Here is a 13,224-nt window from a genome sequence, read left to right on the forward strand (position 1 = left end):
TCATTCAATGGAAAAAAATAGAACATCCTCGTAAACTGAGGTCGCCTTACCTCCTCACACCCCAGTAGGAGGGGCCTGCTCTTACCCACTACCTTCTGTGAACACTCTGCCCAACTCCATCCCAAATCCACAGTGCTTCTCACCAACAGCAGGGCAGGAGAGCCGGGTGCCCTGCTCCTCACTCCCTCTTAGGATACCCGAGTTCTAGCTCAGTCTCCTGCCCACTCCCCACATCGAAACCCACTTTCTTCCAAAATGCCACCAGGAGATCGCTGCACACATAAAAGCTCTCAACTGCTCCTTGCAACCCCAGGAGTGTGCATAGGAGGCCCCCTCACCAGCTGGGGGTCATCTGTGGGGCCTACACCAAAGCCTGTGCATGCCACTCAAACTCAAGTGCTCACCTCCCCTGCGCAACTCCGCCAGGAGAGAATCTGGTATTCCTGCAAACTCCTATCTGTGGCCCAGCATCTCTTACACGGCTTTCTATCTCTTGACAGACCCATCTTCCCTTTGAATGCCAGCATCTGGCAGCGTCTAAACCCTATGGACTCAGGAAAGCCTGCGATTGTTGAAAAATTCACAGCCACATGGTCACGTTCCTTGGGGAGGCCATTTCTCTCTAGGTCTCTGTTTCCACCTCAGTAAAAGAGAAAACGGGCCAGGTGCAGTGGGGCATGCCTGTAATCACAGAACTCTGGAGGCCAAGGTGGAGGATCACTTGAACCCAGGAGCTTAAGACCAGCCTGGGCAACACAGTGAAACCCCATCTCTAAAACAAAATACAAAAATTAGCTGGGTGTAGTAGTGCATACTTGTAGTCCCAGCTACTCAGGAGGCTGAGGTGGGAGGGCCTGAGCCTGGGAGGTCGAGGCTGCAGTGAGCAGAGATTGCGCCACTGCACTCCAGCCTGGGCGACAGAGCAAGACCCTATCTCAAACCACCCCTTTGTTCCTTCAGCCTGTACTGAGCACTTCCTACCAGAGCCACTGTTGGGTCTTGGCATAAAAAAGAAAAAATGTAGAATTGAGTAAGACGACAGCTCTCAAGGATCCTCCAATCTGGGGCAGAGCTCACCCGCATTTGGAATCATTCACCCTTCTAGGAAGATTTAATTATAAACCTCAGCTCAAATCCTTGGCGTGCTTACAGCTTTCCAGGCACCCAGCTAAGTGCTGTACATGCAATAGCTTATTTTAGGGGTCAGCAAAGGTTTTTCTGAAAAGGGCCAGATTGTCTTCAGCTCTGCAGGCGTTAAGTTCCCTACGGCAACTGTTCAACTGTGCCTTCTTAGCTCGAAATCAACTACAGGTAACGCATAAACCAAGGAGTGTGGCTGTGTTCCTACAAACCTTCATTCACAAAAACAGGCCAGAGGTGGATTTGGCCTTCTGGTCAGTTTGCTGATACTTGCCTGGTTTAATCCTCACACACCTGAGGTGGTTACTATTATAATCCCCATTCCACAGAAGAAAAACTGAGGCTTGGAAAGATGGGGACCACCCGAGACCACCCAGCTCCGAGGATGAAAATCAGGAGTTCTGAACCCAGGCAGTCTGACTTGAGAAGCTAAACTCCAAAGTACCCATTTCTCTCTACATGAAATTGGGTGCACACACAAAACTTTGTACACCATTTCCCGGGCCCACACAGTCCCAGCTGCCCATGCTGGTGAAGAATCACTGATCTAGGGTAGATTTTTTTTTTTTTTTTTTGACAGGGTCTCGCTCTGTCGCCCAGGCTGGAGTGCAGTGGCGTGATGTTGGGTCACTGCAACCTCTGCCTCCTGGGTTCAAGGGATTCTCCTGCCTCAGCCTCCTGAGTAGCTGGGATTACAGGTGCACACCACCATGCCCAGCTAATTTTCATATTTTCAGTAGAGACGGGGTTTCACCACGTTGGCTAGGCTGGTCTTGAACTCCTGACCTCAGGTGATCCGCCCGTATGGTAGGGTTTTTAAAGCATTATTGACATTTAAAGCTGGATCATTTTCTGGGGTGAGGCCGTCCTGGGTACTGCAGGGTGCCGAGCAGCAACCCTGGCCTCCACCGACTCCAAACCAGGGGGTCCCCCAAATCATGACAAGCACAAATGTCACCAAGAATCCCTGGGGCACAGAATTGTTCCTGGTTGAGAACCACTGGTCAAGGGAGGGAAAAGGCAGACAAAACGAATAATCAGAGACAGAAACAGAAGAAAATGGGACAATCATTCAACCTCTGAGGGGCACACTACACTGCAATTTTCTGGCACCTAAAAACAAAAACAGCTATTCTCAAGCCAGCTCTCTCTTATCAAGTTCCAGGCACCTGATCAAATAATTGAATGTGGGTTTATCCTCATAATGACCCTCCGAGGCATCTGCTTTTACAACTCGTTTACGAAAGAAGGAACGGTTTGCTCAGAGAGGGAAGGCGACTCACCCAGGTTTACACAGCGGGTGGGAGGTGGTGGTGGACTGGTCCTGAATCCCAGATTTCCCCCACCTCTAGCACGATATGCAGAAGAAGACTCTAAACATGATATAAGACGAACGCCTGCTAATTCTTTGGAGTTCTCAGATTCCGCTGGACCCTGCGGCTCTCCTTCTCCTAGGCAGGGACTTTTGAACAACGCCCGTTTTACAGAGGGGAAAACTGAGGCTCCGAGAAGCCAAGAGGCTGGGGCAAGGTCACCCAGGTAGGGACTGGCGGCGCTGGAACCAGAGTTCCGACTTCAGTCCCCACAAACGGGGGTCCCTGAGTCACAGGGACGACGTTTCCAGGCGGTTAATAAGAGCCGAACGGCAGCAAACACCCAGCGAGCGCTCACCGCATGCGGGGCGCCTTCCCCTCCCGCCGTCCTCGCCACCAGGCCGCGGACCAGCATTTCCAGGACCTGGGGCCCGGGGAAGGGAGATCAGGGCTCGAAGGGCCTGCCCGATGGCGCCCGGCCTCAGTTTCCCCTCCGCACCGCCTACTCACAGGACCCCGCGGGTCGCGGTGACCCTGGCCTCACGATCCCCAACCTCTTACGAGCTCTGGGGCCCCGTGGGCCCCGAGCCGCAGACCCCAGACCCGCCAGGCTCAGCGTAGTGCCCCTCACTCACCTCTCAGGCGACCGATACCCGACCCACCGACGGTTGCGCTTGCGCACCGCGGTGCCGCCCGGCCCCGGCCCCAGGGCGCGACGCCTGCGCAAAAGAAATGCGCCGGGAGTTGCTTCCCTTCTGCACAGGCGCGTTAATGATGGAGGTGGGCGTGGAAGGAAGTGACGCAACGTAGAGGCGGGAACCAGCTGGTCGTTAGGGCAACTGACCTCTGCGACCTAATGGAGGCCGGAAATCGGGGCTGGTTTGCCCTCTAGAGCGGGAATGAAGCGGTGCACGGTGGAACAGTGGCTGACTCCAGCCGGTCGCCGAGCTGACCACGTGGTGCTGGGCCGGCCACGTGGTGCAGCCGCGTTTGGACACCTGGACTCCAGAGCGTCACAGCTGCGCAATGAATGGGAGTCAGTGTTACCCGCTTACTATGTTACCCGCTTACTATCTTTGTTCATTTATTCACCCACCCATCTACTCACCCACAAATGCATTCTTTCATGCAGTGTGAGACGTTTGTGAGTATAGAGTCATTTGTAGACAGCAGGTGCCTAATATTCATTCAATATTTATTGCAAAGCAGCCATAAAAACCAGCAAAGTGTCTACTCATTATTTTGCATTGGGGTAGACGGACTATAAACTAATAAACTAGTACATAAATAGAGAAACAAGAAATTTCACAGCAAACACTAAGAAAAAAAAATGAAGGTAGTGTGATTGTCACTGGGAGCTAAGTTGCATGGGATGGCTAGGAAAGATCATCCTTTAGATTTGGATTTCAAGGATAGGAAAGTCCAAACGGACCCCAGGCACAGGGAACAGCGAAAATGAAGGCCGATGTAAAATTAAGCTTGGTGTTGCTCAAGACATGTGATGAGACATTTCCAAGGACGACAGAAAACTGATCACCATCTAAGTTACAGTTGCCAGAAATGTTCTCCCAATTCATTTTCGTCCTACTCGAAATACATGCACGATTAATGGCGTGGATTATTTTAATTTCTTTTGCAGAAATAAAGGAGGTGAGGCCGGCTGTGGTGGCTCACGCTTGTAATCCCAGAACTTTGGGAGGCCGGGGGCAGATCACTTGAGGTCAGGAGTTCGAGACCAGCCTGGCCAACACGGTGAAACCCTGTATCTACTAAAAATACAAAAATTAGCCGGGCGTGGTTCGGGCATTTGTAGTCCCAGCTACTCGGGACGCTGAGACAGGAGAATCGCTTGAACCCTAGAGGCAGAGGTTGCAGCGAGCCGAGATCGCGCCATTGCACTCCAGCCTGGGCGACTGAGCGAGACTCCCTCCAGCCCCTCCAAAGCAAAACAAAACAAAACAAAAACAAAAAAAGGGAAGAAAGGAGGTCGGTTGTTTTGGTTTTTGCCAGTTTAATTGTAGTACATTGTTTTTCCTGGGTACCCTAACAGTTCAAGACAGATGGTTCAAGATGTTTTTTGTTTTAACCCACAACACTGCATGTAGGTCAGGCTACTGCACTGTTCCAAAACACCTGTTATTTGACATGAATCCGTTTACTTGCTTTTGTTTCTGACAAAAAAAAAAAAAAACTTGGCCCGGCGCGGTGGCTCACACCTGTAATCCCAGCACTTTGGGAGGCCGAGGCGGGCGGATCACGAAGTGAAGAGATCAAGACCATCCTGGCCAACATGGTGAAACCCCCTCTTTACTAAAAATACAAAAATTAGCCGGGGTGGGGGCTGGCGCCTGTAGTCCCAGCTCCTGGAAAGGCTGAGGCAAGAAAATTACTTGAACCAGGGAGGCGGAGGTTGCAGTGAGCCGAGATAGCTGCTACTGCACTCCAGCCTGGGCGACAGAGCGAGACTCCGTCTCAAAAACAACCAAAGCACCAAAACTTCTGGTTAATTTAATTGATTCGTCGGATTCAGATGCTGGAAAGTGGGCCTGGGATACAGTAAGTGATCAGTAATAACACTGGCCCAACACACAGCTATAAGAAGCGAGGCAAGTACACATTAACGCGGTAGCCTGAAGCCCAAGCGAAGTCTCAGTGCAATGAGCCGCGCAGAGGCTCAGAGGCGTCAGCGGCGTGCGCGGTTTCCAAGGAAACCGTCCTTCCTAGCCACCCCAGCGGCTCTGGAATGGTAGAGCAAGAGGCTCCGCCCACGCACCTCCGAGACCAATAACGGACCAGGAGGGTTACGGCGAGTGCGCAGAGGGCTCCAGCGTCCCGGCCCTCCTCCTTTAGCTGTGGGCGGGGCTCAGAGGCGCGTGCGTCCTGCCCTCCCTGTGCGCGCGCCGCCCCAGCATGCCCCGGGAGCGCGGGCGGCGGGCCCCTTGGTCCTCAGGCGGCCGTGGCGGCGGTGGCGGCGGTTGGGCCGAGGCAGGCGGCCTCAGTGGCCGAGGTGGCTGGACGCGTAGCAGGTGGAAGGAGGGAGGGAGCCGCAGGCGCAGACCCACCCGCCATGAAGCCCCCCGCAGGTACCGACTACCCCGCTCGCCGGACCCGGGCGTCCCCTGCACCCTCGCTCCTCCCGGGGTCGCGACTTGGGCCTAAGGCTGGAGCGAAGCGACCCCCGAGCCACCCTCGGCCGGGCTGGAGGGGCAGCGGGGGAGATGGACGACCCTGCTCTCTCGTTTGCCGAATGAATGAACCAGCTTTTCCAGCTCTTCATTCATTCTGCAAAGTTGATGGCGCTTCCCTTCCGGATGGGTCGGGCCCCGTGGCGGACTCTGGGGAGGCCGTGATTTAACGACTCCAGTCCCCGTTTTCCTGGAATTCTAGAGCCAGAGACAGACATTCAAAAATTAAATAAGAGAGGATCGAAGATAGGGAGGGATCGGTGCTCTGGTGCAGATAAACACGAACGGGGCAGTCCCAGGGACACGTCTTTAGAGAGAGGGTGGTCCTAGGGGGCTTTTCTGAAGAGGTGAGCGTCGGCTTGCTTGATTGGGAGAAGCAGGTGTCCTGCCAAGACCGGGGAAGGAGGCGTCCCGGGAGGAGGGAACGTGTTTGGAGAGCAGAAAGTCAGTTTGGCTGGAACGTAACGAGGGGACCTTTTAATTTTGCTATTTATTTACTTTGTCGCCCAAGCGGGAGTGCAGTGGTGCGATCACGACTCCCTGCAGCCTCGAACTCTTGTGCTCAGTCAATCCTCCCGCCTCAGCCTCCTGAGTAACTGGGACTACAGGCCTGCACCACCACACTTGGCTAATTTTTTGTAGAAACGAGGTTTTGCCATGTTGCCCAGGCTGGTCTTGAAGTCCTGGGTTCAAGCAATCCACCTGCCTCGGCCTCCCAAAGTGCTGGGATTACAGACATGAGCCACTGTACCCAGCCAAGACCCTTTTAATTTAGAGGCAAAGGGGCGATGTGACCTGTGTACTGTTTATTTATTTATTTGTTGGTTTATTTTTTGAGACAGTCTGTGTCTCCCAGGCTGGGGTGTAGTGGTGCAATCTCTGCTCACACAGGCTCACCGCAACCTCCGCCTCCCGGGTTCAAGCTATGCTGCTTCAGCCTCCCAAGCAGCTGGGATTTCAGGCGCCCACCACCACACCTGGCTAATTTTTTTTTTTTTTTTTTTTGGAGATAGAGTCTTGGTCCGTCACCCAGGCTGGAGTGCAGTGGCGCGATCTCGGCTCACTGCAAGCTCCGCCTCCCAGGTTCACGCCATTCTCCTGCCTCAGCCTCCCGAGTAGCTGGGACTACAGGCGCCTGCCACCACGCCCAGCTAATTTTTTTTGTATTTTTAGTAGAGACGGTGCTAGCCAGGATGATCTCCATCTCCTGACCTCGTGATCCACCCGCCTCGGCCTCCCAAAGTGCTGGGATTACAGGCGTGAGTCACCACGCCCGTCACACCTGGCTAATTTTTGTATTATTAGTAGAGATGGGGTTTCACCATCTTGGCCAGGCTGGTCTCGAACTTCTGACCTCAAGTGATCCGTCTGCTTCGACCTCCGAAAGTGCTGGGATTACAGGCTTGAGCCACCGTGCCCGGCCTGGGTTTTAGAAGGTCACTCAGGTTGTTGAAGCAACTCCTCGCCCCATCCTTGGCTTTTCTCTTGCCCAGCCACACTCCCCCAGCTCTTTGTCCAGCCCATTGCGATGAGGGTGATAATTGTAATAATGATAATCAGGGATATTCAGGCCTTGGGAAGGAAGGAATGTTGTCTGCCTTGTTTGCTACTGGATCCTTGGCACAATCAGTAAATATTTACAGGATGAACTGACGTCCACAAGTTTTTCAAATCCTAACTCCTGCAGGAGAATTTTCTGACAGTTCCAGTTCCCATCGATCTCCATCCTTTCTGAGCCCCTGAAGCTCTTCTTTACCCCACGGTTTAATGTAGATCCACAGTCCCTTTTTTGCAGTTCTAAAATCCTAAATACTCTGTAAACTGAAAGGTTTGCCTTAAGTTTACAGCAAAGTCATTTGGCCAGAAAATGACCTCAACTGACCGACTGAGAGCCTTTCTTTTTCCCACTTAGCGAATATCATTGATTCTCAGCTGGGGTGATTGTGCTACCTCTGGGGACACTGGGCGGTGTCTGGGGACATTTGTGGTTGTCACAGTTGGGGGGCGCGCCTGGTACGGAATGGATGGAGGCCAGGGACGCTGCTCAGCACCCTGCAGTGCCCAGGACAGCTCCACCCCAGAAAACGATCCGGCCCCGATGGCCACAGTGCAGACAGAGAGAGACCCTGGTGCGTATTCCTGCATCTCACTGCAGAAAGAGTAATTTGATTTCGGAGTGCTGCCTCAGCCTCCCTAGTGATTTGGAATACATGGCACTTGGACTCTATTAATACTGTTCTACAATGGGGGGAAATTCTGAATGTTAAAATGTCCCTGGCCCCAAGACTTTTTGGACAGGAGAGCATGGTCTGTAATAACAGCTACCTCTTGAAAACTTTCTGGTGGTATTCAGGATACAAGATGTTTTGCCTTCATACCTCACTGAATTCTTAGACGGTTCTTGTTCTCTGCACCCTGAATTGTTCCCGTTTTGCAGGTGGGAAGCCTGAGAGTTAATGTTTCTTGCCAGAATCCCAGAGCTAGCAACTGGCAGAGGTGGGGTCCGCACCAGGGCCATCTGACTTCAGCTTCTGCGTTCTGAGCTAGCTTGTTGTGCCTGCCCCAGCCTTTGTAAAAATGCACATCTGATTGTTAGTGCCACTGTCCCATCCCCTTCCTGTCCCTTTCCAGGGCTCCACCGTACACTCAGGATTGAAGTTCAAAGCCTTCGTTGTCATCTACACCAGGAGTTGGCAAACTCCAGCCTGCCTATTTTTTTTGAGACGGAGTTTCACTCTTGTTGCCCAGGCTGGAGTGCAGTGGCACGATCTCAGCTCACTGCACCCTCCACCTCCCAGGTCCAAGCGGTTCTCCTGCCTCAGCCTCCTGAGCAGCTAGGATTACAGGTGCCTGCCACCACACCCAGCTAATTTTTGTATTTTTAGTAGAGACGGGGTTTCTCCATGCTGGCCACACTGGTCTTGAACTCCTAGCCTCAGGTGATCCACCCGCCTTGGCCTCCCAAAGTGTTGGGATTACAGGCACAAGCCACAGCATCTGGCCAAGATGGAGTCTTGCTTTGTCGCCTAGGCTAGAGTGCAGTGGTGCAATCTCAGTTCGCTGCAACCTCTGGCTCCTGGGTTCAAGCGATTTTCCTGTCTCAGCCTCCAGAGTAGCTAGGATTACAAGCCCACACCACCACACCTGGCTAATTTTTGTATTTTTAGTAGAGACGGGGTTTCACCATGTTGTCCAGGCTGGTCTCGAACTCCTGACCTCAAGTGATCCGCCTGCCTTGGCCTCCCAAAGTGCTGGGATTACAGGCGTGAGCCACCGTACCTGGCCAGGCCTGCCTATTTTTGTACACCCCTGGAACTGAAGATGATTTTTGGATGAGACAGAAACCATATGTGGCCCACAAAGCTGAAAATCCTTGGCCCTTTGCAGAACTGTTTGTTGGCCCCCTGGGTCCTCTGCAGAACTGTTTGCTGGTCCCCTGGGTCCTCTGCAGAACTGTTTGCTGGCCTCCTGGACCCTCTGCAGAACTGTTTGCTGGCCCCCTGGACCCTCTGCAGAACTGTTCGCTGGCCCCCTGGGCCCTGCACGATTAGGTGTTTCCAGGTGGTTTTGCCACCTTCTCTGTGCCGAGCCGCACTGACTTCACATAGTCGCCCTTCCCGCAGCTGCTCTCGCTGCCAGGAGCCCCCGCCTGCCATTCTTGTTTTCAGGCTCCATTTACCCGTTTCTCAGAGAGGCCCTGGTGTGAGTGGCCGGGCCACATATGACTCGCCCGTAGCACCTGTGGGTCTGGCACGGCCACATGCCAGGCTGACTTTCTTGTTGAGTTCATGAATGGAGGCCTGCTTGTTCCCCCCACTGGGTGTGGGGTGTGGAAGAAGCAGATAGAAGAAGGGACTCCTCCCAAAAACCCCCCCATACCTCACCTTTCCCCTCTGGCATGGCAGGAGTTGAGCAGTGCGTGGGTGATCCTGGACTTCCCCTTTTGTGAACACCCAGGGGTTTGTACAGGCTGATCTGTGCATGGTGTCTCCACTCTAGGGCAGGGGGATTTTTTTTTTTCTCTTTGAGATGGAGTCTCGTTCTGTCGCCCAGGCTGGAGTGCAGTGGCGCGATCTTGGCTCACTGCAACCTCCACCTCCCGGGTTCAAGCAATTCTCCTGCCTCAGCCTCCTGAGTAGCTGGGATTACAGGCATGCGTGCCACCACGCCCAGCTAATTTTTGTATTTTTGGTAGAGATGGGGTTTCACCATATTGTTCAGGCTGGTCTCAAACTCCTGACCTCGTGATCTGCCCGTCTCGGCCTCCCAAAGTGCTGGGATTACAGGCGTGAGCCACCAAGCCTGGCCGGGCAGGGGGATTTTTAACAGCAGCATCATCTCTATTCCGGGCTGATCGTTCTCTGCTGGGGCCGTCCTGGTCACTGCAGGGTACTAAGCAGGATCCCTGGCCTCCACCCACTCCACGCCAGGAGCATCTGCAGCCGCGACAGCCACATGTGTCCTAGGTGTCACCCAGGGTCCCCTGGATGGGATTGATGGCAGAGTAGCCTCCTGCTCTAGAGGACTGGTCAGTCTGTGCTTCCTACAAGAGCCCTGGACCTCACTCTTCTGGATGAGAAGCTGGTGATCTCTTCCTTTCCCTCTGCCCTCCTGACTTTGACCCTAACTGAACCGAAAGCAGACCCGCCCGGCACTGGGTTTTGTTTCTGCGCAGCCTGTGCAGGAGACATGGCGGACGCGGCATCTCCGTGCTCTGTGGTAAACGACCTGCGGTGGGACCTGAGTGCCCAGCAGATAGAGGAGCGCACCAGGGAGCTCATCGAGCAGACCAAGCGCGTGTATGACCAGGTTGGCACCCAGGAGTTTGAGGACGTGTCCTATGAGAGCACGCTCAAGGCGCTGGCCGATGTGGAGGTCACCTACACAGGTAAGTCCCAGGCAGGGTCTGTGCGTGGGCCGCAGGTGCTGAGGGAGGTGGCACCGCAGGCAGGAGTAGCCCAGCCCGCGGAGCCGGTTCAGAACCTGGCTTGAAGTGTCACCAGCACCCTGCCCCTGAGCACAGGGCAGCGCCACCTGCTCCCAGGCTGGTCGTGGTGGCTAAATCAGATGGCTGGGCGGAGGCGTCTGGCAGGTGCTGGTCACTGGAGGTGTAGGAGAGAGGCAGTTCCTCCCGTGCTCCGCTCTGCTTCACAGCCTCGTCCATTCAAAGGACTCCCTGGTTGTGTGATCTGAGAGCCGGAGATGAGAAAATATGTCTAAACAGCACGCCTCTCCAGCCTCTCCCAGAGCCAGCAGCCTTGAACCCTGACCCCGTCTGGCCTCTTTCCCTGGCCCGGGAAGGCGGGTATTTGTTTCTCTCTGAATGACTGAACTTGGCCCCCTTGGCTTCTGCCTCTGCGCTCTCCGGCGGGGGTGACCTCGTGACCTCGGGCGTCCTCCTCACCCTCAGCCCGATCCTCCTCCTCTCCTTGGGGTCCCTGTGCTCACGGTGAGGAGTGAGGTGCCTAGTGACAGGGGTTAGGGACACTGCTTCCCGAGCTCTGCCTAAGGCTGACAGTGTACCTGCCTGACGAAGAGACCCAGAGAGTCTCCGCAGAGAGCTCTGAGTGAGGCAACTCCCCACCCTTCCATCTAGCGGAAGGCCTTTTTGCTGGGAACCATTGAGAATCCTTGAGTTCAAGCCCAGGGCTTCTCTCGTGTTCCCAAGGCATCCGCTGAAAGGGTTGGCCTCCGTGGCCCATGCCATGAGGCCTCCAGAGGGTTTGCTGTCTGGGCCAGGGGCTGGAGGGAGGGCTGAAGCTCCGCAAGCACCCCGAGCCTGCAGCCCCTGCAGCCCCTGATTGGAATCCTGACCCTCTTCCCACTCCCTCTGGCTTCCGACAAGTGGCTTAGAGCCCGTATGACCTCGGTTTCCCCTCCTCGGCCACGTGGTGGCCCCTTGTCCCTCCCGTAGGAGTCTCATGAGGCTCAGGTGATACCAGTTCCCTCTTATGGTGCCCAGCGGTGCCAGGCGTCATTTCCCCCGCCCGTGCCCCGCCTTCCCCTCCTGCGGCCTTTCCTCTCCTCCTTCACATGGTGGCGAGACCAGCGTTAAAGGAAACTGAATTCGGCCCCAGTGCTCCCCTCGGGGCCTTTCCGCTTCCCTCAGGGTGACGCCCAGCATCCTCGGTGTGGTCTTCGGCGCCCTGCACCGTCTGTGCCTGGACACGCAGTCTCCTCGTGCCTGGCTCCCTCCCCCAGCCAGGGCCTCTCCAGCCGGCCCCTCGCGCCCCTGGCCCTGTGCTCTGCTGAATGCCTGGCTTCTGCCTGGCTTCTCTCTGATCACGGATTAAGTCCACTTCGCGCAGGAGCCCTTCCTCCTCCTCCTGTCCCCATGCCAGCTGCCTGGATTAGCCCCTGCACGGTACTGACACTGTCGTCCCTGCGGTCGCTTGTCTAATCGGTCGCCCGTAAATCCCGAGAGGACAGAGCCGATTTTCTTTCTGTCTTCAGCCCCAGCGTCAGGCCTGGCCCAGAGCCCCGACTACAGGCTTTTTTGTTGTTTTTTTGAGACAGGGTCTTGCTCTGTCACCCAGGCTGCTGTAGTGCAGTGGTGTGATCATGGCTCACTGCAGCCTCCATCTCCCAGGCTCAAGCCATCTTTAATTTTTAGTAGAGATGAGGTCTTGCTATATTGCCCAGGCTGGTCTAGAACTCCTGAGCTCAAGCTTCCTGCCTGCCTTGGCCTCCAAAAGTGTGGGGATTACAGGCATGAGCCACCGTGCCCAGCCCACCCCCCCTCTAAACACACGGAGCCTCCTCCAGACGTGCGGAGCCTCCTCCAGACATACCGAGGCCTGGGGACATTTCTGTTGACCCAGAATTGAGGTAGTGACCAGACTGCAATTTGAATTCAGGTCTTTCTGCTGCAAAGTATATGCTTTTTTTAAAAAAAAATTATTATTATTAGGGGGTTTTTTTGTTTGTTTTTTGTTTTTTTAGAATGAGTCTCGCTCTGTCACCCAGGTTGGAGTGCATGGTGCTGTCATGGCTCACTGCAGCCTCAACCTCCCAGGCTCCAGCGATCCTCCTGCCTCAGCCTTCTAAGTAGCTGAGAGCACAAGTGTGTGCCACCGTGCCTGGCTAATTTGTTTTTTTAAACTGCTCCATTGAGATATGATTTGCATAACATACAGTTCACCCATTTAAACCACACACTTCAGGCTGGGTGGCAGCTCACACCTGTCATCCCAGCACTTTGGGAGGCCGAGGTGGGCAGATGACTTGAGGTCAGGAGTTCGAGACCAGCCTGACCAACATCCAGAAACCCTGTCTCTACTAAAAATACAAAATTATCCGGGCGTGGTGGCACATGCCTGTAATTTTAACTACTCGGGAGACTGAGGCAGGAGAATCACTTGAACCCGGGAGGCGGAGGTGGCGGTGAGCCGAGATCACACCATTGCACTCCAGCCTGGGCAACAGCAGCGAAACTCTGTCTCAAACAAACAAACAAAAAAAACCCCACACACTTCAGTGGTTTTTAATAAATTTGCAGCATTGCTCAGCTGTCACCATTCTTTCATTTTAGAGCATTTTCATAACCCCAGAGAGAAACTTTATACCCTTAAGTGGTCACGCTCCAT

The 13,224-nt window shown here is 54.4% G+C and overlaps 2 protein-coding genes across 4 annotated transcripts in view; one reads left to right on the forward strand and one right to left on the reverse strand.

Annotated features, from left to right (window-relative positions):
* Window positions 1-3,282, reverse strand: part of SGTA (small glutamine rich tetratricopeptide repeat co-chaperone alpha) — a 30,416-nt gene extending 27,134 nt beyond the window's left edge. The window contains exons 1-2 of one of the 3 annotated variants that reach the window (XM_063800458.1): window positions 2,964-3,091; window positions 2,424-2,602 (exon numbers count right to left, since the gene is read on the reverse strand). The gene's annotated coding sequence lies outside the window, so the exon portion shown is untranslated. Of the gene's footprint in view, window positions 1-2,423 lie in introns of all 3 variants that reach the window. The other 2 variants (XM_003316000.6, XM_016937021.4) reach the window with 2 other exon arrangements.
* A 2,006-nt stretch (window positions 3,283-5,288) lies between these two features.
* The window catches only part of THOP1 (thimet oligopeptidase 1), a 31,582-nt gene continuing 23,646 nt past the window's right edge, over window positions 5,289-13,224 (forward strand). The window contains exons 1-2 of the mRNA XM_024351908.3: window positions 5,289-5,536; window positions 10,314-10,526. Of these exons, the coding sequence (XP_024207676.1) occupies window positions 5,521-5,536; window positions 10,314-10,526 (229 nt within the window). The 5' untranslated portion in view covers window positions 5,289-5,520. The remainder of the gene's footprint in view (window positions 5,537-10,313; window positions 10,527-13,224) is intronic.

The sequence above is a fragment of the Pan troglodytes genome, chromosome 20, assembly GCF_028858775.2.
Source record: "Pan troglodytes isolate AG18354 chromosome 20, NHGRI_mPanTro3-v2.0_pri, whole genome shotgun sequence".
In the NCBI taxonomy this organism is placed as follows: domain Eukaryota; kingdom Metazoa; phylum Chordata; class Mammalia; order Primates; family Hominidae; genus Pan; species Pan troglodytes.